We start from the raw sequence: 26,390 nt of genomic DNA, 5'->3' as shown, positions 1-26,390 counted from the left end.
ACCAACTCTAATGCTTAAAGCAAAGCATTTTTTCAAGTGATTTCGTGTACCTGAGCCAAAGCACGTGGGTAATCTACTTCGGACAAGGAATCCAAAGATGATCTAAAGGTGTTTGTGATTTTTAACTTATTATTAGCCAAGCACTGTTCCCCACTCCGAAGTAAAACTCCTGGTGAACTGAACGGCAAATTTGCCTGAGAAAGGACTTCATAATAATGCCTACTCCAAGTAGCCAAGTAACGAAATATGAATCAGAAAGAAAGACAGTTTCCAAAGACTACAATGTGACTCGTGCTAGAAAGGAAGTGATGCCTAGAAGTAGACTAAAATGCAAGTGGCATGTATAATGCATGCCTTGTAGGCATACATCTCATGTAAAACCTTGAGAAAACTAGGTCCCAAGTTCCTTCAGGTAGGAAAACAGTATCTAGGAGCACCTAGAATCCAGTAAGAGTCTAAGAAAACTGATTTTCTTTTGAGTACAGCTGATGTCCTTCTTTTCATGACTTTAGTTTGGTGAACTGGCTTGCCTGCCCTCAGTACAAGCAATGCATACCAAATTGAGAGTCAAAGGTTACCATGACCAAGGATCACATTTAATGGAGGTTCTGCAGTTACTGTTTTTTTGGCAGATATTGAAACATCAGTCTTTTTGGGTTGTACAAACCAATTTTCTCCAATACTCCACAGACTCTGAACATGTGCCCTCTTTATGAAGATACCAACAGCTAACGTGCAGAAACTCTTCCTTTTCACTAGTTAAAGCAACAAACTCCAAAAACCGCAAAATCTGATTCCCATGAAATTTGCCATGCAATTTGACTGTTTTGTGATCCAACAGAAACTGTTTACTCGTCATAATTTCTAAGCTGAAGTTCACCACTGGCATAGTTAATGAAGTTGCACTCACTTCTGGCAGCAGTGATTTCCAATAAGAATAGAAGTGTTGAAGTCACTCAGCACTTCTCAAAAATCAGGCCACTCCTATTTAGGAACCTAAACGTGGATTTAGAAACCCAGCTTCAGGCACATGAGTATGAAAATACTGTAGTCTTGCTTTGTAATGTGTTTTACACCATGTTTGGCTGCCTCAAGCATTCTTCATTTTAAAAGACCATCATTTGTCCCAGAATGAACACTAGAGGGAACCTTTGCTTTTTCTGGCCCTAATAGCAACATGAGATCTACTGATGCTCTAATTATGTACTTCAGTGTGAATCCTGTTCTAAAAGACATTCCCTGCAAAATACATTGTTCAGGAGTCAAAGGTTGGGCAACCACACATTGAAACACTCAGGTGTAAGGATCTGTCAACTATGTGTATTTAGGCTGCTTGGATATTGCCTCACAAATGCCCGTCGTGCATTACCGAATACATGAAGTGTAATTATTACTGCTTGACAGATCTAACTTTCATTGACCTCTTAATTTAGAAAAAAGAGTTTCTGCAGTAAATGTACACTTCCCACATCTTCCAGTTTCAGCTCAACTTCTAGCAGTATTTTGCACACTTTTTTGTTGAATGAATACTATAATTTTAGAAGCTAGTAAAAAACATGTAGAGCATAGTACTGCCTTACAAGTACACTACAAAACTTTGTTCTTGCGGTTATTTTTCTTTTGTTAAACAAAATGCCAGAGACAAAGGTTCACAAAATAAAAAAAAAAAACTAGGTAAAGAAATACTTACGCTCTCACTCTGAAAAGGGTTTAGGAAGTTTCCACCCATCTCACCGTCATCCCTGGGAGTGCCAGGCTGATTACTCATGCTCATATTACTGGGAGAGTTCTGTTAAATAAGATTTAAAAATACAGATTAAGTATTGAAGATTTCAGTTCATTTCCCAGCTCCACCAAAGTGTGCCAAGGGCACACTTTACACGATACTGTATGCACGAAGATGCTCTGTCCAATACACTGGGACTTCTAAAGATGAACAACAAGCCTCTGTGGGGTTCTGCATGATTCAGTCACTAATTTTAGCCTGTAAAGTAATGTTTTCTTCCCTGAAGCCAGAATTATTTACCTGTAATTCTTGTTTTCAGGTTATAGCCAGCATCTTCTACTGAACTCAGGAAAAGCTGTAAATGGCTGCAGCAGGTATACGAGGTAGCTCTGTCTCTCCTTTAAATCATGTGGACAAATTCACAAGTGCCTTAACGTATGTGACTTATGAATATGTACTTAAAGGTAGACATATGGATGGATCCAGTCTACACAGATCTTTGCAAAGGCCTGTGCCTGAGGTCTTTGCTCATAGTGTTCACAGTTCATCGAAATACACTTTCACAAGTAGTTCACAAGCGTGGTTCAAGTTGTTTATAGGTACAACAGTGTTTATAGGTAAAAGAGTTAACAAGAGTTTTAGATGAAAGACTCCCGAGTAACAGCTGGCCACCGGACTGGGCTCACACAGACTTGCAGGAGGAGCTGTACTTTTGCTATTTGCTTGTTCAGACCATAATGCAACAGCGTTTTAATCTACCTTTTCAGTGTCTAGGTGTAACTGAAATGCTAATAAATAATAACCATACAAAGGCTTCTGAAGGTAAGTTGCCTTTTTTTACTGAAGTGCACAACCACCTCTGCAACGTTCAGAAAATGCTTTCAAGATTCAGTTACTTAAAGAAAGGCTAAAACGAGGCAATTGTCACAGAAATTATTCTAAGTCAATAGCTAATACGTGATTACTGTAGCCACTACAATTAGTCAGGTGTTTTTACAAAGTTGATTTGTGGTACCCTACCATCGCCTGGAGCATGGGCGATCCTCTTTCCATCACTGTGAAGACTCCTACTTACAGAGGGTTTGTGATGGAAAAGGAGCAGTCAGGGAAAGGAGGGAGAGAAGTCATGAACCTCGTCATAAAATGTTTACGTCTACCACAGTTCTTCCCTTGATTTTTTTTTTGATCCAGAAAAATTGAATGCAATATTGCTGTTGAGGTTTTACTTATACAAATACAAATCTGGTATGTCACAATAAATTTAACACAAACCTAGTGCAGTCAATGGGCAAGCTAACAAAATGCAACTTCAAGTAGTGCTCTTGATCAAAGTGACCAAATCATAACAGCTGTAAGAATCCTGAGTGAATTCTTCTCTTTTTCTTATGTTATTCTCAATTGCAGTCCTGACACAGGATGTCTGTTAGCATAGAGATTTTTTCTTGAAAAATCCAACATATTCTGCACTTTGAAAATACCTGCATGCAGTCTTCATTTAGTATAACTAAATCTGCAAGAGGTCAAACTTTGAATGAAAAATAGCAAACATTAAAAAAAGAGAAAGTCCCCTTAAGTTCTTGGCACTTTCCTCTCAACTACAAAGGCTACCTATCCTACCCTGGCGTTTTAAAGATGTATAGTGGAGTAGTCACTGAACAGAAAATGGGATGCGATAGCTATGACTTCTACTTCCCCTTCATTCCATATTTCTGCACGCTCCCCTTAAGTCCCTTGTTGACCACTGTCCATAATTTAAATATTGCAACATATTCCACTGTTCCACAGGATTTACTTCACCTCCAAAGAGAACAAAAAGCGTTGTTCCCAGCTTCACCAAATACCAAAAACTTAAATCAGTTACTTTTTGCTACTACATTAGCAGAGTGGTACGCCTGATGGCTGTCCGCTTTGCAATGGATTTTGTATGGTTAATGAAAGGCTGCTGTTAAGTTTTCACCATATTCCCTGGAGGGAAGATCACCATTCTCAGTCTGAATGGCTAAGTTTTGTTTACGGGTTCAGCTCAGTGTATTTATTTTGTTATAGATTAAATAGAAAATTCATTACATAGGGACATGCAGGCATAACTGTTTCTTATTAGCACCTGAAATGCAACTTACAGAGTTGGGTCAAGACCCTCGCCTTTGCCCTTTTACTTGCTTCTGTCTAGTTCACTGCTTCTGAAACTGTGATCCCCAGATCTCCAGGAATCACTGGACAACACGTCCATCAAAGACAACGAAAAGCCTACCTAGTTAATTAACATCTGACAATTAAGTTTGCTGTTCAGTGAAGTTAGTATAGCAAATATTTAGGGATCCAGAGCTTGAAAAACGTTGAAAACTATTGCTTTAGTTCAACCACAGCTATTGTACATCAAGCAGGAATTAATTCAGGGAAGTCCTGTTGCCTGTTATGCAGGAGGTCATACGACACAATCGTATCAGTCCCTTCTGGCCTTAAAATCTATGAATATAAAGTTTAAAACCCACTAAGGCCTTGTCACATTTATTTTATATGATGCTCCCGCACTTCTGTTCGTTCCTGAGGGATTTACCCTATTTTATCTTGCTCTGTGTAGCGCAAAGCTTTGAAATTCTGCAATCGCTACAGTACGCCAGCCCCAAAGGTTCAAATTCTTGACATAAACGCTTTTATAGCAACTCCCCTGGGCTGCTTTTATGGCCAGTATGGGGTCTAGCATTGTAGCACTAGCTGAGTTTTTCCAAAGCAAGTATGTCTTTGATGCCTGCACAAATTCCACGGGCACTGCAAGAAACACTGGTTATTAACGTTTATTTAATATGCATAATTTCAGTTCATTTACTTCCCCCATCTCAATCCACTTCATAAAAACTTCGTTTTGCCTTTCAGCCAGTTAAATGAAAATCTTCTCTAGAAAACGTAGCTCTGAATTCTGTGAGCTGTACCGATTCTACCAAGACTGGATTCATTTCCTGCATCTCCTGGGAATTGATAACCAGCTCCTCTAATATGCATTTTACTCCACTGAAGCCCTATGCCTGGACATGAGCACCACACCCCCCAAACTGTGTTAACGACAGTGAACAATTTCCATCACTGGAAATCTACTTGTGAAAAAGCCAACTGCAAGACTAGCCGGCGACGTACGCAGGGAAACTGTTGCCTTAACAAGAACAATCCTAGTAACTGTGCACAAAATTGGAAGGCAGCCACCTAATAATTTTGCATGCATCAACCCCAGAAACCTACTATTCCTTGCAAGCAGAACTCTTCCATTATGTACTACTACCTACCCGAAATTACAAATGCTACCCGCACACTTGTACTACCATCAATGAAGGCTGCGTATGGCGCAGTGCTACTCAGAAAAAGATATTTAAAAGCTATTATGTATAATGGTGTAACAGGACAACTCTGTTACTTCCAAAGTAAACAGCATTTTTCTTTTAATTATTTGCAAAAGACATGCATCAAATGTGAGATCCATGAGTTATTTATTATGGTTAACAAATTACAAGACTTCCTGGTAAATTTTTGAATCCAAATTTTCAGCGCTCCTGATACTTGTATTAGCACATATACTGATACTTAATACCAGTGGGTTGAATACAGGCTTTTAAAAATAATCCTATGGCAAGCTAGTGGAAATGTTTTGGGTTTTTTCCTTAAAAAATGCTGCAGTTTGCAATAAAAATACCAAAGAAAAAATACGGACATTGATCTAAAAAGTGCTGTACGCTTATTATCTCATTGGAGGCTTTTATTGAATCCATCGCTGCACATCTAAGCACAGCACAACTAAGGCAACATGGTCATTTCAATCCATCCTTTTACTCTTTGCAGAGCCTGCAAATGTTATAGATCTTAAAAATGTACAAAAACACAGGATTGCTATAGATGCGGCTCCCTCACAGGAGCAGCAATGGCCTTGGACACGTTGCTGAGGTCCTTCTCTCCAGGAAAGATATACGCTAAGCACACTTCACAGGCTACCCCTCTCGCATACCACACCACCAGAAGACCACAAACTGGGGAACCGTACAGGGTCCTCCCCCTCCGCTTTGGATATACAAATACTATCACTAAGCGAAGAACGATTCCTGCCTTTTGAACACCTGGAAGCGTATTCTCAACAAATTCACACTACGAACTTCTGTGTTAACCCATGGGAATTCAGGTGAGCATTTTGTCCCCTACGCGTTGGCATCTCATCATAGCTCCTGAGCACAGATCTACAGCGAGGTCCCTGGAGTGACTGGAGCACGTGCAGACCAGCCTTAGACTGATCTGAAATGGCAGAGTCTGCACCGGGACAGATCTGGCGACAGCACCGCGGTACTCGGTCTGGGGCAACCAAAATATCAACTGGCAGTTGATAGGCTGAAAACAAACTCAGGCTCTTTTCTTGGAAGATTGTTAAGAATTTTGCTACAAGTGAATGGGTTATAAAATTTTAACTGAAATTAAGTATCTTCAGCAATGTCTGTATTTATAGATTAAAAGCACAGAAGTGCAGGGAGATGGTTGTAGCGATACATTTATTAGTTTCAGTCAGTTACATCTGAAGATGCTGAGTACAAAACATACTGTTTTGTTGGGAACAGATTTATGCCACTTTATCAATACCGAATAAGCTCATTAATTCCTAAATTAATGATAATCACATATGTAATAGTTTTATTTTTATGGAAGAAGTGACACATTCAAGCACAATATTATTTTCATAGATGCAAAACCCCTGTAGATTAAGTTCACATTCATTTCCAGTATACTATTTAATGGTTGTGGTATCAGAACAGTGGTTCTTCTGAAACTACTCCTTAATCTAGCTTTTAGGAACGTACACTAATGATTAAGATATTAACATTGCCTTACAGAGGTGACAAAAGCAATCATGCGGTGCATAAAAGTAACATCCTAATGGTATTTTCCCAAATTTACATTTAACTAGAATTGATTATTAGAACTATATGCATTTGTCTTAACAGTATGGAAGATTATAGCACGATCAATCAGATTATGAACTAGATATTAATCACATTCATTAATACACATTATGATGCAGTAGGAAATAAGTCTACTTATACTCCCTATTGATTATATTGTTTTTACGTTTTCAATTAATGCTAATTCTGTCTGCATAGCTTCCAAAGAGTTGACAAGCAGAAAATGTAAATACATAATAAAAAGCTTTGTAACAGAGACAAAGAAAATATGTTTAGAATGAAATGTTCTAAAAATTCTAAATATTTGATTAGATACTCACTTTGGAAATACTGTCCATGTCTCCTGAGCCTTAAATTAAAATAGACAATTACTCAGTTAGTTTTGAGCTGAAGTTAATCTAAGAACTTTTTTCATAGTAAATATATAGTGTAACAGCAATATTTTAAAACATAACCAATCATGCATCATCTCACTTCCTTCCCCATGTCTCTTCTATTAAAAGTTTACAGTCAGTATTGAATAATGTTAGTCCTTTCTCTCTGTACACACCTGGTGCAAAAAGCGAGAAAAGAATGCAGGACAGACTTCTGATCTGTATCAGTTATTTGGATGGCATCCTTTCAGGATGAGACAGCCCAGCATAACTCAGGAAACCCTATGTCCAACTCCCCTGTCCTGTTAGGCATGGTAGGGTACAGGTAATGCAATTAATTTGGGGTATATCCACCTATGGGAAATGTTGCTTCAGCTTGAGAAAAGAAAAAGCAGAGCAATGGGTAACTAGTAAAATTTGATGTTCCTGAGGAAAAAAAAGACCACTGTTTTACAAAACTTCATTCAAAACTCCTGAGCTGTGTAGTATCTCTAAGGTCAGCTGTGAGGGTTTCATCAATGTCTTTGCTCCCAGAAGTAGAAGCCTACTACCAAAATTGGCTGAAATGCCATCAACTTCCGATGCATTACAAATACTGATGATGACAGCATCTTTCAGAAGAAAGCAGATGATCCTGAGGACCAGAGTAACAGAAACCAAATAAAATTAAACATAATGAGTTCAAGATTATTGAAAAGAATGTTTTTCACATGCTGTAGCTCTCACTCAGGGAAAGCCAGGAATAAAGGAAATATAACTTTAGGATGGATGTATGAAGAAAAGCATTTTTAGCAGCAACAGACAGTAAACAATTCTGGACACCTATTTTCAGGAAAGACAAATTCTGAAAAAGTAGTGAATACAAAACTAGAAGAGTATCGGAGAAAAACAATCAAGAAAATGGAGTTGTGGGAGGAGACTGAAATAGCTTACTATATTTAGCCAGGCAAATTAAGTCTGAGAAGGAATATGATTTGTCTCTATAAATATATCAGATACGTAAATGTTATGAAGAAGTCATTTTGATGGAAATCAGGAAAAGACTTCTTTCTAACCATCAGAGCTATGAACAGATATCCAATAGAAACGTTGTGGTCAAAGAAGTTGGAGAAGTTCAAGATGAACCTTGACCAATTTACCCATCTGATTATGAGACAGAGCTGCCTACTGCAGCATGGAAACGAACGCAGCAGATCTCTCTCAGCCCTCCTCTCCTAAAAGAAGTCAGGTTCCAGTTTAGAGATGAAGTTATCCCTAGAAAGCAGTCATCATTAATTTGATTACGCACATCATAATTTTCAGTAGAGAAAATAACTAACCAAATGCTAGGTACACGTAAAATCCTTCCATAACTATTTCAATTTAATTTTTTCTTTTAGCTGAGAAATAATTCTCAGGCTATAGAAAGTGACAGAAAAAGACATGATTACCTTTTACACAGTTTTTCATTTATTTGAATGTAATGTGCATCATTATTAATTAAAGCAACAATCCATTTTTGGATTGTAATATGTTAAGAAGGGCTGTAAAATCATAAGGTGTAGTTATGCAAAGTAATCTAGGAATTTCAGGGACATGCTTTCCTAGAAAAAAAGATAATTCTATTAGGAGATAGATGCCTACTGCTGAATTTTAATCATTCAGAACACGTCTGCTAAATGAGGTTTGATGGCTTAGGTTTTTTTCTCATCTTGTTGTAGCCTCTTCGATCTTCTCCTTTCTTCTTACCTGTTTATACTTCCTGCCTCACAACCTCCCACTTTTGGGCTACGAGTGATAGATCTCCACCCACCATGGTAGTATGGACTTAATTGGTATGGAGTTTAGGTTGGTCCACGCCTGTGCTGGCAAGATGACAGAGCTTTTCTTCGGGGAACAAGTGGCAGCTTGGCTTCTGCCTGCCTGACCTGTACCGAGCTTGCTTGGGTTTCTGCAGGTAAAGGAAAACACTGCCCAGCAGGGTGTTGTTGGTGGCCTTTGTGGGCATCAGGCCAGCTCCCACATGTAAAAAAGAACCTTGCTGGTGGACCAGCAAGGGGGATAGAAGAAGAAAGAGTTCTGAAGTCTTTGCAGCTTGAGGTTCCCCCCTGTTGTTGCCTGCATGACCCTTGGTGCAGACAGAAGTGAAGAGTACAACACAAGAACACAAGAGTACAACACAAGAACAACCATACCGTAACGGTATGAGCAGAAGTGAAAACAAGGTATTTATTTGCCTTGTGGGTATGGAGGAGGAAGGCATAAATACAATTTATTTAGCTGTGGCTTGTTTCTTAAATCCCTTTCAAGTGTCTAACATGCTTCCAGCAAAGAATAAAAGCGAAGAGTTTGCTAGGATAGTCAGGAGATGTGTGTTTTGTGGAGTTGTGCAAGGCTTCTCCCCTAGATACGAGCCCTTCAAAAATCATACTGTCGAAAGTCAAGCAGTACACTGTTCCTCCTGCCTCTGTATGCCCTGACAAGAATTCATGTTCTTTTGGGTGCATTGAAATTGGCACCTGTCTGAAGCTGCTAATGGGGATGGAGTAGTAATACTCACACTTAACAGATGTATGGCTAAGTATAGAACAAATGAGGATATCAAAATTTTGGGATAAAACCAGCTTAACACATACATCAAAATATGTAGTAACTTACTTCCAGGTAATTGATAAGAACATGGACCAGCATGTCACAATGACACCTTCCCAAGATTTTCAAAGAGGAAGAGAGGTAAATAAAAATGATTCTTAAGCCTTCACCTCTACATTACTGCGATGGTATGCTTTTAGACTGGTTTTCATCAACTGGATTAAAACTATACTCTCTTATATAAATAAAATACAGTATTTTTCTTCCAGAGGTGCATAATGTATGCCAACTCATATGCTTAAAAAGTATCTTAATACTTCTTATTGATGTATATACAGCTTTTTCAGTTTTTACAAAATTTCTATATACAGTCTTCCACACAACTCAGAGAACTAGTCATAGAAAATGCCACTAGTCATTGAAAATTCACAATGTTCATAATATTTACTATCATTACCTAATGATCCATTCATATGATGTGAATCCATTCCACCCAGTCCACTCATAGGTCCATCTGACCCTGGCCCCATTGGAAACTACAAGAGGATCAGACATTAAAAACTGGTATTACTGTACAATCTTTTGTAGATAATCTAATAAAGAAAATATTCCTCTGGAGAAAAAAATGTAAAGGCAAAATGCATGGTCCCAGCTCTGCAATGCACAAGTCAAGTGAAAGTCTTTCATGTGAAGACTGCAAAAACATCACTGCTTTTGTTCACTTTTTCCAATGCTACCATCACCATTTTTGGAAACTCTCACCTCTGTAGGCTGGAAAATAACTTAGGAATAATTTATTATTTACTTCAACATTTTGTGTATGACTTTCAAACCTGCTAGTGCTGACCTAGCTCTACTCCCGTGGAAGTTACCTGGAACTTCACAATTCTCTTCAATGAGTAATTGATTAATCAACAGCTTTCAAACCCCACCTTATCCGTACTGACAATCGCACTACTCCGCGTTACCTTTGCAGCATGAGCAGTTTTTGTCCAATTTCAGATATTAACCTTAAATTTAGTTCTTAAAAAACTTAAAGACATTAACATTATAGAAAAATTTCTAAAATTCACTGCATAATGATTTAGCAATATCGAAATATCTGTAGTTTTAAGTTCTACTGGCCTTTTTTTCAAAAGGTGATCGTGATTAAGTGAAATATGTTGGTAATCAGAGAAATACATTACATATTAAAGCATAGAGAAAGATCAGAGAAGAAACAAGTTCTACCTAGGAATCCAGATTTTTGTCAGCTCTAGAACTGCTGAAATTCAGGCTAAAATAGTCACAAGTTAACTAGTTCATTAGGCAAATACTTAAAAGGTTATCAATAGGTTCTTAATATCTCATTTATGTAAACAGGGAAGTTGGTTTCTTCTTAGAGGAATTAATTTTATCCTTTTTTACAGAACGGCAGGGCAACATAATACTGGGTCACTTTCAGCAATTTTCTCCTCCCTTTTCAAGGGTAGATACTTTTTCATAACAAAAGTTTGAATCCTGCAGAAGCTAATGCTTAGTGGCAGCTCCTAGGATGACGTCCTGTCACACAGAAGTCTATCGCACCAAAGTGTGACAAACTAAGTCGTCCCCAAGATCCATATGCAGAGGCTTCTAAGGTCTTTTCCATGTAGAAGAATATGCCCCAGTCATTATTGGATTATCGTGATTGATGTGGGAAACATTAAAAAGTACACCGGGGGGGGGGCGGGTAAGCAACTGAAGTGTCACCCATAAAAATGGAAAACTTAATATTAATGGTATGTGATGGAAACATAGTGTTTCAATAAAAAAAGGCTGTGTAATTCAAAGAAGTATATAACTAGATTCATATTTACATTAGGTCTGTTGGGTCCAGGTGGTACTGCATTCATTAAAGTGTACATGTTGTCTCCAGAGTTGGTTGAATCTGTAATAAAAGATTATTTTAAGTGCTAATATATACCTTTCAATAAAACTACTCACCTAATACATTTTCTGTCTTTTTGTTCATGTTATTTCTGTGCCTGAATTACTGATACACAGTGGCAATATAATGGAAGGTTTCATTCCCTTTCTATCTATTGCTACCACACAACAGAGCTATGAAATGAAATAATTGCAATGGTCCCTAAGTGACTACTTCTAGTAGTCTAGAGTCTTCTAGACTCCAGTTTTATGCATGACTGCTATAAGTTTTATGAATCACCAAATATGTGTAACTATTTAATTCCATAAACCCTTTTTCCTGGAGTTCCAAATTACTTCAATCATCTTTGATATTTTCTGTAAAACAGGAGTTTCTTTCTTATCAATACTTCCTGTAATTTGTTTTCCATCTGTAATAAATGATAAATAGCCTCTCATTATACCGACTGCAAGTTAGTACAATGAATGAAAATTTTTTATTCTTATTCATGTCAGTCTATTTGATTTTAAGATATATCTAACCAATCAGTGGAACATTGTGCAAAGATCCTCACTCTAAGGACAGCTTTAGCTGATGTATCTTCATGGTATAGTGTGGGGCAAAGCTTCAAAAAAAACCCGAGTCCAAAACCACCCTGGCACAGCGTGGTGCCTAAGTCAGTAAGTTCTGCCCTGAGTTTCCCTTGGCCTTGCCAGATGTTGACACAGCTATATTGCATCTCAGTCCTTTTCCTCCAATCAATGCACGTGAACGTCCAGATGGAGCACCTCCAGAGTTGAAATGCAAGATGTAATTAACAAGACACATAGAAGACAACCCACATAACTCTTCTGGTTGAACTTAAGAAACCAATGCCTAAGAACCACTAGTAGATACAAATTATTCATTCTGATCTCCAGCTTATCCCTACTGCTAATGCACATGAAGTCTTAACACCCTTCATCAATACTTGTAAGAAAGAGAAGGCAAAAAATGCAGCAGTAGACAAATTAGGCAAAAACCCTTCCTAAGGGAACTTGATGATAGGCCATTTAATGTAAAGTTTACTGAGAGGAGAATGACCTAAGGAAAGTCTAAATATATCCCTAAGGGGACAGCATGATTTAAAAAAGCATTGGTAACTCTGGAAAATCAGTACCTCTATAGTATCTGCAAAAAGAATAAAGAATAGCTTGGTACTCTGTAGCTCCTCCAGAAGACCGTTCCACCTCTTTGAACCACAGATTTGAGATTGACAACACAGGCAAAAACCACTGCTGAGCTGTAAATCCTTTTCCAAGACAAGGTGATGGGGGACACTTTTGAGTCAGAAGTAGTGAAAGCAAGAAAGCCAAGACTAGACTGACATGTGTTGGAACTGGGAATGCGGCCTGACCTCCCGCAAGAATATTTTTGTACATACACCGGGCAGTTAAAATCAAGGTCTTTCTCTAGTCCTTAATCTTTCTGAGACAGTTTTCTAAGCATTCATTAACCATGGTGAGTAGATAATTCCATTATATACAGAGCACTATGTATCACTACAACATTTAAATATGCTGTTTGAGGAAAAGAAGGAACAAAAAGCTGTTAACCCTGAAATTATGAAAGCAAGTTTCATATGAAAGTTCTTCAACCACCAGATCCTTTTAAAAAACACATCCCTGGCTCTCCCCATGTTCTGCCGGCCCATGTAAAAATACATATGGGTCTGTTGGACCATGGGAACCCTCGGAGCTGGTTTGTCTCAGAGGCAAGTTAAGTACCTTTGCAAAATTTGCAGGTGGACAATTTCTAAGTGTTTTCATACTTCGGAAAATAGAGCCTCAAAACATCTTTGAGTATCTAACTGAAAAGGGGAACAACTGTCAACAGAAGCTTTATTTGAGCTGCACGCAGACAGCCTAACACGTGCCATAACTGCAGTGCTGACTATTTTTAAAAGTGCAGGCTGTCCATAAGTTTGTTTTATGTTAAAAGAGACTCTAACTTTTAAATGCCAGCTTGCACTGATTATCTTTTTCACTGATAATATGAACATCAAGGAAGTCCTACACATTACCTCAGGTTGCATTTTCTTAAAGCCCTGGAATTGTATTTAATGAAGGTATTATATTGGTGCAAGGAGTTTTCATGGCCTGTTAGGAAACTTCCCTACCCTCTTATACTGTATAGAGGACAGGAAGAACATGTGGAACATAGGACTGAAGATGCTGTAACATCACTGAGGTGAGTAAGTCCCTCTTAGATGGTGGAAGTGAGTTACAAAGGCAGATGTTGGCCAAAAGGAGTAGTTACTTCATATTGGGTTACACAAGATATAATTAGTTTCATTTTAGCAGATTTCTAATGCTGTCCATGGGGGAGGACAGCATCCTCCACATCCTGCAGTTCCACCTTCATATCAGGATCTTTGCAGAACATTGATGGAGGGTAGTACATACATCTAGTTGACCATCTTTAAGCCTTGAGAAGCTAACTAGCTATCCTGAATCCTGCCATCCTCCTCCTTGGTTCTTCAAACCTTAGTAGGAATGTGGCCAATCTTTTGCATGGTCAAAATCTCCACATAGTCAGAGTTGCAAGATACAGACCATGTTACTTGGGGAAACAATGGGGCAGTTGAAGTTCTGGGAACAGGTCACTGGTAGGACATGACAATGGTTCCTCTGGGGTCTTACTCCTCCACTGCAGGACAGAGGAGAGCAATCTGTCCAGCATGATCCTGCTGTCAGTCAGATGACATAGCCGCGGGATGCCGCCATGCCTGTGAGTCGCATATTGCTCAAGAGCCACATGTTGGTCAGGTCAACCCTACAGGACGCTACAGTGAAAGTTTCACTGGATTCAGAAATCTCCTGATTTCCAAATGGGTCCAAATTGTCCCAAAGAACATTAGCAAAAACAAGTGTCTTCTTTAATTTTTTCCTTGCTATTGCTGAAACTGTGGAAGAAAAGATGGGTTCAAAACCCAGAGAAATTAACTGCTTTGAACTTTACAGATACAACGGTTTGCATCTATTCTATCTCTGCAGCACAGCAGGGAGAGAAAGAGAGTGAAAGCACAGGAAAAAAACTGATACAGAAAGTACAAATCTAGTAATTTTTCATTAGCTGATACTTCATGAAAATCAAAGTCTGAAAAATAATTTGTGTACTTCCTAAAATCCCTTATAATTATCTTTTATTATTTCTGAGTATATTTCAGTACCTGCAGGACTAGGCATGATAGGCGTTCCTGGTGGCCCTCCACCTCCCGGAGGACCCTAGAGAGGGCAGAAAATGTCAGTTAGCATGAAAAGAAAAAAATACCGCAGTAAAAAATGAACACAGTACAAATGAAAAAAAAAAAAGTATTGTGAATGTCATGAGTTACTCTGGTAAAAATATGCATATTTTCGCATAAGCTAGTGAACAGCTCATCGCAGATGAAGACAAGGTAATTGGTCAGCAAGCTCTGGCACAGACTTCTGATGTACGTGGGTATATAGACACAGGAGTATCCATTAGTCAATAACTCTGTGTCACGCTGTGAGTCAGACAAGAGAAATAGTTGGAGCAGGGCCTAAGACAATTATATTTAATTCCCTCAACCTACTTTTATTACCGCTGGGTTTTCAGCTGGCATTTCTGTTTTGTTGTACTCTGTACATAGTCAATGGCAGAGTAACCAATGTTTGCTAAGCACAAAACAAGAGGGTGTCCTATGGGGACAGAAGAGCCTAATTACCTTAAGAAAGCTTTCTTTTTCAGGCAGACTTGGTATCTCAGTGCCACAGGCATCTTAATTCTGTCTGTGTAATATCCTACAATTTTTTGAAATAACATCTGTACACATAATTTGTTCTCAAATTAATGACAAATGGATTAAGAAAGTCAGGATAATGCTGGGTACAGTCATTAGACTTGACTAGACTGCTAAATCAAAGGAAAAAAAAAAAAACAAACACCCAAAACATCAAGGAACATCTGTTTTCTTAGTTTCAGGTATTTCCGTGTTGCAAATCTGTTTATGACTAAGAACTGCACACAAACTGCTCTGGTTGTTAAACAAGCTTTTTAAGGCTCTTTAAAAATTTCTCCAAAAATTTTATTCTAAACATCCTAATTGTTTCATAAGAATAGAACCATAACTCCTTGCTTCCTATGTTTGCAGATCCACTAATGTTTTTAAGTAACATGAAAAACTACCAACTTCCAGTTTGATAAAAATATGTGTCAATAAAAGCCAATAAATATTGACTTTCTGTAATAAAAAATGCACAGATAGCCAACATCAGATGATTATTTTAATTGCCATATGACTCTTACTGTATTTTTATCTCTTTTGTTACATTTTAAAATAGCAGATATACTGTTCCAGACAGGAACATTTTTTCAGAGGCACTGAATATAAAGGTCTGCTTGTTCCCATCTGCTTACAAGGACATTGTTGAGATTTGCTATAATTCACTGAGATATTTTGGAAGGAGGCAAAGAAGTCTTGGATTTAAAACAATAGACCCTGTTTCTCAATGGCTTACTTAAAACAACGTTTCTTACAAAACATTTAGCAATAATATACTAGCAAACACTATTTTCAGACAATCAAACTCAGTAACGTAGCAGCTTTCTGACTGATACCACTCCTCCCCAGGTTTGTACAAGTAAAATACTTGCAAGGGGGAAGCACCTCTGTCTGCCAGCCAGTGATTAACTCGCAGTTAATTGTAGATGAAACAGAAATCTTTTACCCAGAAGCAGCAGCACATTCCTGCAGTCAGTCAACACATATATATCTCTCTATGCCCTTATATGTTACAGCACCTACCAGTTCTTTATCTTGTGCTTCCCCTTGTTGGTGAACCAAGCAAGGTCACTGACTATCTTTTATAAAGCATGATAGAACAAAGGCTTGCTCCGCCATGAAACCCACAGATCAGCTTATAAAAATCAAGGCATAATCACAACTTCATTTCATACTGCCAGCAGCCACATAGCTTTTTTTTCCCCCAAATTACAATTCGTGTTAGGATTGGGCTTGCCAAAAGTGTCTGAAAGGCTTATTCAGCCCTCAGCAACAAGAAATTCTCCCATTGCTGCTGCAGAGCTACAGACTCTAAATTCAAAGGGACCTTTCGATCACATATATGACCCTCTGGGCATCACAGGCTATGACTTCTTATCCATGTACTTGTGCACTAAGCTCGCCAACTTGATTTTTTTAGGTTCACATATATATTTTTCAGTATCACATCAAGAGGTGTAGAAACCGCTAACTGATCATTTATTAGAAAAGTTACTTATCATCACTATTAGCATTTGTATCTAAGTTTAAAATTGCATTTACTTGCATTGTTTGTATATTTTCTTCTCTTGGAAAGCCTGTTGGCATCAACTATTTCTCATTTCCCTGAGAATGTATTAATATGTAATGGAATTATTTCTCAAAAACCTGTCTGATAAACTAACCAGATTAAGCTCTCAAAGCGTGTAGTTCCACATCACGAATCCTTTGGCTAAAAAGCTGCTTTAAGAGCTCTCCAGCCCACACCTTGTCTGCAAACACTCTCTTGGAAGCTACTGCCCCCCCAGTTTTGCTTATTCAGCTGTTTGTACGGCTGGAGTTCACACGTTCCTTTTCCAAAATGTGGTGAGCCTTTCTGGAGCAAGACTACTCTCTCAGCATCACACAAGACATGCATTGTGCAAGCATTTATGTTGGCAGAAGAAGATTTCAACCCTTCACCACTATCCTCTGCTAGCAGCAGCCTCAGCTCTGCTTGGAGCTCCCTCTGTGAGTGTCCCTCCAGTATTTTGGGTCCACTGAAGTGCTTCAGCAAGGACCTGGTTCTTTAAATGCTTCAGTCAACTTCAGTTGTTTTGGACGAAGAGGGTCACGCATCCAAGGAACTCCAGGCAGACCTGAAGGAGTGGTAACCTTCAGTAAGAGAGTGGGGACGAGTAATCAGGCAGCAACCTTTCCCACTAGCACAGCTGGAGTTCACAGAGCACATCTGACCAGAGGCTCAGGCATTTTCTCCAATACTTCAAATTTCCGTGTGTCTCATTCTTGCACCTTGCCAGTTAGAGGCAACATTCCAGCATCAGTCTCATCATTGTCACTGAAAGAGGTAACATCACCTCTTTACTCTTACTCCTCCTCTATCTATACAGTGAAATATGGTGATGGCCTCTTTTGTCTAAGTCATTTATCCTGGCTGACCTTTGGCTTGATGTGAGTACACCAACAGAGTCCGCTATCACAACTTGCATTTTACTTAGGTTTGCTTCTTTAAAATAATTTTCTATAGTATCTCCCTTCCTAGTTTCTCAGGATTTCATACTTCTAAAAAATGAGACTATGAAGTCAAATATTCCAAAAAAATCTTCAAAATCTGCAAAAGTAACTGATCACTAATGTCTAGGGCAAAACCAACAAAACCTCTTCCCAATAGAGAGAAATCTATGAAATTCTGCATTAAAAGAACTGGTTTGGAGATCAGCAGATTTGGACTGTTTCCCCTAAAATGAGTACTACAACTATGGACAATTGTGAGAATCATAACTTTTTTTCACAGCTAATTGTCTAAAGAAAGGACAAAAGTAATTGCTTTTGTCTAAACAAAACAAGCTCATCCTTGAACTCATCCTTCAGCTTTAGCTCTGCAGGATCATCTCTCTCACAAAGACTGAAAGTAAGAGACACCTATAAGCAGCACAAACATGAAAAAACACTGGTATATTGTCCTCATGGTGAAGGACCTGCTATTTCCACATTCTGAAATAGTTCCAGGTTTCATGCTGGTTAAAGCCAATGCCCTGCAGTTGTCTAATCTTCAGGTGATCAAACATTAAATATCAAAAGAGAGGTCTACTGAAACCTGACCAACCAATAGAAATTTGGAATCCAACATATACAAAAATATAATTTTCCCTCATTACCCTGTGACACCAGTACTAAGCATGTGATAAGAATAGATGAAACGATATGCTTTAGAAGAGTACATCAGAAGTACAAATAATCCAAGTACAACAGCAACAACAATATAAAGAGGCTAAAAGGATAAACAAAGTTAATCTCTTGGGATAGAGACAAAACCCAGCAATATATACTCCAACAAAAAACATTTTGTTGATAGGTAAAGTGTATTTGTTAAACTCCAGACAGAGGGTTAGCATTTCATGTTCTTTTGAATGACAGCTCAATGCTGGGTCTATTACAAAGTTTTAACTATTTTGTTCTAAAGTACAGACTAAGAAAAAACAATGATACCAACTAATCCATAATAAATTAAGACAATGTCTGTGAAATGAAGACATAGCAGACTATGGAGAAAAAAAGAATTTTCAAGTCTTCAGGAGGTAATTATAAGACAAAAAATTTCCCTTAAAATGTTAGCTATAAGGACCCATTTGTACATCTTTGGGGAGATAAAAGCTTGTTCTAATTCTTCAAATGCTTTTTTTCCTGAAGAAGTTCAGAAACTCATACACAATATTGTGTTACTGAGAAAGCTGGAGTTTTTTTGTCCTTTATTATTGAAGACAATATATAGTATTGGTTATAGAAATGCTTGTGGAAATAAAACAGCACTCAGGGCAACTTTGTCCAGACTGATAATGACTCTAGTAATGAACATCAAAATATGCACTATAGATGGCAGGAAAAAACTTAAGTGCAGATCAGATGTTCGGTTCTCAACCAATACACAAGGGTTCTTCTTAACATCTGGACAGCTATTTCTTTGCCTAAATAAAATGTAACATCTATTCTAATAAGCAAACACACACAAGTGTACTTACTACATAGTTCCCAGGAGATGCTGAAGAATAAGGTATCTGTAATATCAACAGAAACAACACAGTAATTTCTTCTGCAGTGAGATGGAGTCCACACATACATTTATGTACAGCTGTAGGTTAACACTTACTTTCTTAATTTATTGCTAAGACACAGTTAAGGATTACGGAAAAATGCTATTGTCAAAACAAACACCTCTTCTTTTCAACAACTTGTCGTTGCAAGTATGTTCAAGTCCAAAACTAGCAATATAGACACAAACCAAATTTAATACTCAATATTTCAAATAAAAATATTTCCATTTAAGATTACTGTGCCCTGGTAGTCACTCTAATGAAATTAATATGAATAACATAATTCACACATCAAAATGTCTGTAGGCTGAGGTCTGATATCTGCTCTCCACTGTTTCATAATACGCGAGGCATGCATTTTTAACAGCCAGCATCACTTTGTTAAGATACCAAGTTACGAAGCCTAGTACCAGTCCAGTTCTTGCTACAAGAGTCTTCTTATTCTTACTGCAGGAGCCACAGTAAGGTCTGTAAAGATCTGCAGTCTATAGTAAAAGGTTAAGCTATAAGATTATTAAGGTAATATGCTTTATAGGGTTTATAAACTTAAGCAGCACAGGCTCGCATTTAAGTCAACAGGACTTCAGAGTCAACCCAAGCATGGACTGAATTTTTATGTTCTTATATATACTTAATCTTGATTAACATCTTGACCATAAAAGGAAAAGCAACTCTCTTATATCTTTCACCCTAATTTTATTTCTTTGCATTACTCTTTTTTCATTTCAAATTCACTTGTGGTATTTGTTACAGAGGGTATCTGGAGAAATCCAGTTGCCTGTGAATAACCCGTTTTTCTTCTTTATCACAGCCTTTGCGATTATTCTGTCTAAAGGAGCACGGACCAATGCTATTACAGCAGGATGGGGTAAGAATTAAGCAACTGTACTGACAAAATACAAAATTATTTTGTAGCATAAGCATCTTACACGACTGTATACAACTTGTCAGCCAACTCATTTTTACAAATACATCTATTACTGGACTTCTCAATTAATTTCACAGAATGAAAATATTCCAACTATCAATTGAAATATATCCTAACATCCATTTTAGTTGAGTACATGCAAAAGAAAACTGAGGAAGAGTTTAAGTTCTTTTTTTTCCCCAATTGTCATTAGTAAAATTAAAAAATCAAAAGCTGAGAACAACAGAAAGAACCAGCCTAGTCTGTTAAGCCAGATCCAACTTATCCAACTACAAGTGCTAAATACATTCTTATACTAATGATGCATGATCACCGAATAAAAATTAAAACTTTACCTTTTTTCTGAAGAAATACCAGACACTGTTGTTCATGTGGGATGCCTCACTGACCTCCTCTTCCTTCAAGCTGCTATTAGACTACCTCATTTTGTAGTTGTTGCAATGAAATTCAATAGAGTGCACTGCTTTTTACAAAAAGCATGTAAAAATGGCTGATGTCTTGCAAGCAATTGCTCTATGACTCCATATTCCCTAGTTAAGAGCAGCAAATATGCTTTTGTTATGTAAAATATGTGAGCACACATTAAGCTGTATCTTAACAAGCTGTGATTTCTGTAGAGCTTGCTGGCCAGATAGTGTTGACCTAACTCATCTCACTTGTGCTAAAGGAAGCTAAAATGTATTTTAAACATACCCCAAGATTGGGAGTGCTGTAACTGATGTAAAGATGCAGAACTGTTGTGTGATTATGAACAGAGCTGGAAATTTGCAGGTCAATGAGCTCTCTGTTCAGATGTGCTCCTCACTGTACCTGCTCTGCATTAGGGTTACAGGGAAAAATATAAAGCATGCAGTATTCTATTTGTTGAATGACGTGGAATTTTTTTCCTGGAGCACTGATGAGAAATACTTCCCTAGATATAAGATGATGTCTAATATATTTTAAATATTTACTTACAGAATTGGCATTGGTTGGGTTTGGCCAAGGTCTACCACCCCCAGGACCCCTGCAACAGAAGATGAAAGATGAGACACAGAACAATCCGCACCTTCTGACCAGCTCTGAGGAAGCAAATCAAAATAATCTGTTCCCAGAGTAAGGAAGGAGATGGCTTTTTTCAAATTAAAGTGTGTTTTTAAACGATAACTACACCAAGTTATAATGCTGTAGCAAAATTCTCATCGTTGCAGTACCATTATCATTTAATCAGTTTATGAGTTGATTAAAGATTATTTATTTATTATTACAACCCTGCCACTCACATTTAAGACACTTTCTGGTTCTTCTGTACTCTTCAGGACAGGACCTGCCAGAATGGCACCATGAGGAGTCCTTCCCCAGTAGCCACGCTGCCAGAGGCTACCGTGCAGCTGGCACAGTTTTGCATCGGTCCCAAACATTTGCAAATTTAGGAAGTGCCAGACATTCCCCTTTTATATTCTCGATGGAACAATCTGAAAGACACTGCAAATTTCTGTCTCTTGATGTGCCTTCCTTCTGTTCACGGAGAATTTAACTCTGTGTTACACAGACGCAACATTTTAATGTGGCACAGAAATTTTGCAAAGAGTAAAAAACAAGTTTCCAAATTCTTTAAGTTCTCATGAGGAGTGTTTTTCCTTGTAATCTGTTAACCTTTTCAAAAATATTTGGAGGAATTATCACACATTCCACAGAAGTCTACTTACAGTACAGACAAAGGCAGAAAGGTACTAAAATATAAGTGTAATTTCAGTCACAGAAACAATACTTTTGTTACATAATTAAGTACCTTCCTGAAGAATTGAGGATGCATGCATTTATTGAGTATGGATCTAGAATACTGCAAGTATAGTAGTGAAAGTGATGCTAGTACCTTATAAATGTTTTGGGAAAACCTATTTTTTAAAAGAACAAGCCACAAAAAATATGTTGCTATAACCTGTATCTGATAATAATATCAATAACAATAACAATAATAAATGTCACGTATTAAAAATCGAAAACATGCCACTTTATACATACACTTTAAACATATTTTTAGAGATGTACCTAAAAACAGTTTGTGGCTTGACTAAGGCTACGTTATCTCCACAGAAGTCACAGAAACATGAAATTTATCATACAGCAGGCAAAATGGAAATTTCAAACTTTTCAGACATTCTCGTTACACTTGGCCCAAATGGTGTACGCATGATCAGGCGGCAGCTCCCCAGCAGGAGGGACAAGAGTGTTTCACAGGCAGAAGACCTGTTCGATAAAGCCAACTCCGATGAGACATCAGAGCGGTACTAAAAGCAGAAGGGAATGGGGAAAGGAAAAAAGGAAAAAAACGTCCAGACAGAGCACGTTTTTCTCACAACTCTTGCTGTTATTTTAATTTTCTCACTCTTAGCTGAGCTCAGAAAAATAGTTTCGTCGTTAGGCTTCGTCTTTTGCCAGTCCTGAGGGAACTAAGCCATACGGGAGGTAAAATCTCCATGTTTACAGTCATAACATCTCAATAACCATAATTATTCCTGGGAGCATTAAGAACTCCTAGTTATTTATAAGTAAGACGAAATCACTTTTTGAAGGCCCTGACAACTGAGAGGAAGAGCAGATGACAGAACTTTCTCATTTAAAATGGCATTTTGGCCTCATTAGCTTTAGAAAAGCAACATTAGCCACCACAGCTTACAAGACATGGGAGAATGATTTAAATATAGAGGAGAAAGCAGGCTTTATTAATGAATTCAGGAAGTTTTCTATCGATTTTAAAGTCCTGCAAAACTAAAAAATATTAAATAGATACATTGCCCGAGGGATTTAATATTGCATCTTTTTTTTTTTAATTACCTTGTTGATGAAACTATAAAGAAATTAGCTCAAACAATCAACTGAAATAAATCAAGTGAAAATTGATTATTTCTGGAAGGTTGGAAAACAGGAATGTATGTGAGGGTCTTTTCTGCCTTATCAATGGGAGGAGGGAAGGCAAAGCAAGGAAAGGAACTCTCAGTACTCATGTTCCTCAGGTCAAATATTCAGCAATTTCTCCTCTGCTAACGATTACAAGGTGAAATATTAGGTGTTCTTTTTTTCTTTCCCCTCCCCCTGCCAGAAGTTGTTCTTTTTTCTATATATACTGTATTTGGTTTATTGGAGGCTCTCTTTCAGAGAAATCAGGGATATTCGTAACCACACTGGAAGTCTGTTTTCAGCCCAAAACTCGTTTGTGTGACATTAAGTAACACAAATATATCTAGCAAAAAGCATCAAATGGAAAATAGCTGTGACAACACTGCAGATTACTCTGAACTACAGAGATACTAAAAAGCCGACTCAGATACATGATTGGGCTAAACCACAGCAACATGGACATTCAGACAGGCCTTACAAGGAGACTGGGAAACTCACCTTTCATCTAAAAAGCTGTCCGTGGCTTACAGTAAATTTGCAAATTCCAAGAGCTATTAGCTTATAAGCTAGCTAACTGACTTAGGAAACACTGTAGTAGATTCTGCTGGAAAGCCATATGGTTTTTGTGGAGCCAAATGTTGTTAGCTTATAAAACACACACAAAAAAAAGCTACCTGCAATTTTTTTCAATGCAATGCAAGCAGGTTTTTTGCCCTTTATTAAATGTTTATTTTGGAAGCATCAATAGAGTCATAAAACATTATTATGAATGTACCAGTTCCAAAATAGAGTAATTTATGAAGTATCTATCGCTATGACTAATTACAGCTGCATTTTACCCTTAAAGTTAGTCCTATAGCGTTGATCCTAGTACTTGAAAAAATAAAAGTCTAAAATTTCAGTTTCCCAAGAGGCAAATATATTCAATCAGGAAATTAAACATCTAGACAGAAGTTTGTGAATTGAAGTTAAAAAACAAAATCACATTTTTTTTCATTTCAGGCATGACTGATACATTCTTAGTGCTTGAGACAGCACTGCAGGTCACACAGGCCATTAAAAAGTGCCAGTGAAATGTAACACTGCTCCCTGAAATTTGCCATTTTGTTCCAAAAAGAAATAAATTCTTACTAAAAATGGCTACACCAAGTTTCAACTTAAAATCGTATAGCTAAAATAAAGTTATTTTGTAGAAGAACATAGGACATGTATCAGCTGTTTCAAACAGTAATCTGATAGGCATTAGTTATGACGGAGCAAGCAATTCTTTAGCAGTACTACATTTGTGGTAGTACTCCTGGACTAAAAGACCGTCTATGAGCTCTCAAGCTGGTTGTTGCCATTTTTGACAATAAAGAACACTTTTTCATCCAGAAAAATGTAAAATTATATTTGGCAGATATTCTGCTCTTAAGCAAAACAGCTTCCTTTTGCGCTGTCTGAGGAGAAAAAGCTGTATTTTAAATGGCAACTGTTTTTGTAGAGTACACATTTTTATATTTTAACATTGCCAAAAATCCAAAAACATTGAATAGAACACTGAAAAATTTTCATGTAAGAAAAAGATATGTCTATGTAAAGACAAATGTACATTACTACAAGGCAATAGCCTTATGTATAGCTATCCTGTTTCCTAGAAATGTAAGTACACTAAATGACTTACACTGTTATTTCTTAGCACTGTGCGTTAGACAAATTGTAAGGGACAATACAAAGAACGCATTTAACACAGTTAGGTCCACCTATTGCCATTGCCCGTAGGTTATCCTTGGATGCACTCTGACTGATCCTGAATGCTGGAATTGACCAGACAATGAGCCTTCACTAAGATTTCGGTATAAGGACAACTTTGACAGCAGTAACTTTACAGTAAGAAAAAAACTGATGTCCTGGAAATACAATTAAAGAAAACCAGACCATAGTAACCCCTTTGTTTTCCTTTTGATCAGTATATGTCACTCCATTTGACAGGGGAAAAAAATACTCATTTTGACAGTAAAAAAATTATTCATGTAGTCAGGCATGCCATAATGGAGCTCCTTACAACAGTCTGTGATTCAGCAGGTAACACAGGTCAGGATACACTATAGCATAATATTCCAGTGCTAGCCCTTTGGACTCTCTTATGCCTTTAAAGTGCATTGTAATAAGCAAAAGGACAGTATGAAGTCTTGTTCAAAATCATTCTGTTCCCACTTTCAGCTGAGCTGGAGTAAAGATGAGTTTGCAAGAAATGTAAAGGAGTGCAGTATATGCCTGGCAAGACCTGGAGACAGCTATGGTTACCTACTTCATAATTATTGCTTCACATCTTGTTCTTCTCAGATGATCATATACTGTATCAAAGTTCATGAATTTCCCAAGTAAAGGACTCCAATTCATGGTGTCCCCTTCAAGAAGACATACAAGTTCAAAGGAAAATGTACTTCCCACATCACTGAATTAAAAGAACGTGATCTATGAATGCTTACTGGCTCAACACAAGTGCTTATTAAATGCTGCAATATGGAAATGTTAGTATTTCAACCCATCTTCTCTCTTTCTGGCAGACCAGGAGTTCTTCTTGTCATCCAGGAACCTGTTTTCTTATTTTTCCTATGTAAACTCTCACTTATGTGGATAAGTAGCCTCAAAATACCATATCTATCCTCAATTTTACTTCTACAACATTTTATTTTAGAAAGTTAATTTTCTTTTTTTATAATTCAATCTCCTCCTAAGGACAATCTCTGTAGTGCTTATACCATACTCACACTGAATTTCAAATATCTAAATATTTTTCCACATCAATTTTGTTTAAAAGAAGAAATGCCTACCCTTGGGAAGGTTCCTAGAATTGTTTTGAGTCCAATATATGATGTGTATGATAGATTAACACCCAACTTGAGATTTTATTTTATTTGCTTCAAGAATTCAAGGTATGTCTGGAAATCAGAAGAAATTAAGGATAGATGGATTGGATTTTTTTTTAATGGTATTATCTATCTCAATACCTCTTTTACTTTTTCAGGTTGGTAACTCTTTACTTGAAATGAAAATTATCATCTCTCATTTATGTTTCCCATAAAAATAAGAGTAAAAATGGGTATCTATGATATAATGATAACAAGCACATATTCATTGTGTTTTCTGTGTCAATCCGCTGAAAATTCATTCTTGAAAGACAAAGATGTAAAAGGAGTAAGAAAAGAACATGTTCTCTGCTTTAGGTTGTAAAATCATTCTAGTGTCTCGA

The 26,390-nt window shown here is 37.4% G+C and overlaps 1 protein-coding gene across 14 annotated transcripts in view; it reads right to left on the bottom strand.

The window, feature by feature from the left end:
• SSBP2 (single stranded DNA binding protein 2) overlaps nucleotides 1-26,390 on the bottom strand; it is a 190,681-nt gene that overhangs the window by 10,273 nt on the left and 154,018 nt on the right. For 11 of the 14 annotated variants that reach the window (XM_075136986.1, XM_075136979.1, XM_075136975.1 and 8 more), the window contains 7 exons: nucleotides 21,233-21,281; nucleotides 19,276-19,311; nucleotides 14,702-14,756; nucleotides 11,441-11,511; nucleotides 10,060-10,138; nucleotides 6,978-7,006; nucleotides 1,691-1,789 (listed from right to left, as the gene is read on the bottom strand). In XM_075136986.1, coding sequence (XP_074993087.1) covers nucleotides 1,691-1,789; nucleotides 6,978-7,006; nucleotides 10,060-10,138; nucleotides 11,441-11,511; nucleotides 14,702-14,756; nucleotides 19,276-19,311; nucleotides 21,233-21,281 — 418 coding nt within the window. The remainder of the gene's footprint in view (nucleotides 1-1,690; nucleotides 1,790-6,977; nucleotides 7,007-10,059; nucleotides 10,139-11,440; nucleotides 11,512-14,701; nucleotides 14,757-19,275; nucleotides 19,312-21,232; nucleotides 21,282-26,390) is intronic. The other 3 variants (XM_075136983.1, XM_075136982.1, XM_075136984.1) reach the window with 2 other exon arrangements.

The sequence above is a fragment of the Calonectris borealis genome, chromosome Z (genome assembly GCF_964195595.1).
Source record: "Calonectris borealis chromosome Z, bCalBor7.hap1.2, whole genome shotgun sequence".
NCBI classification, from domain to species: domain Eukaryota; kingdom Metazoa; phylum Chordata; class Aves; order Procellariiformes; family Procellariidae; genus Calonectris; species Calonectris borealis.
Note: the sequence above shows the minus strand (reverse complement) of the source record. Positions and strands in the feature narration are given on the sequence as shown.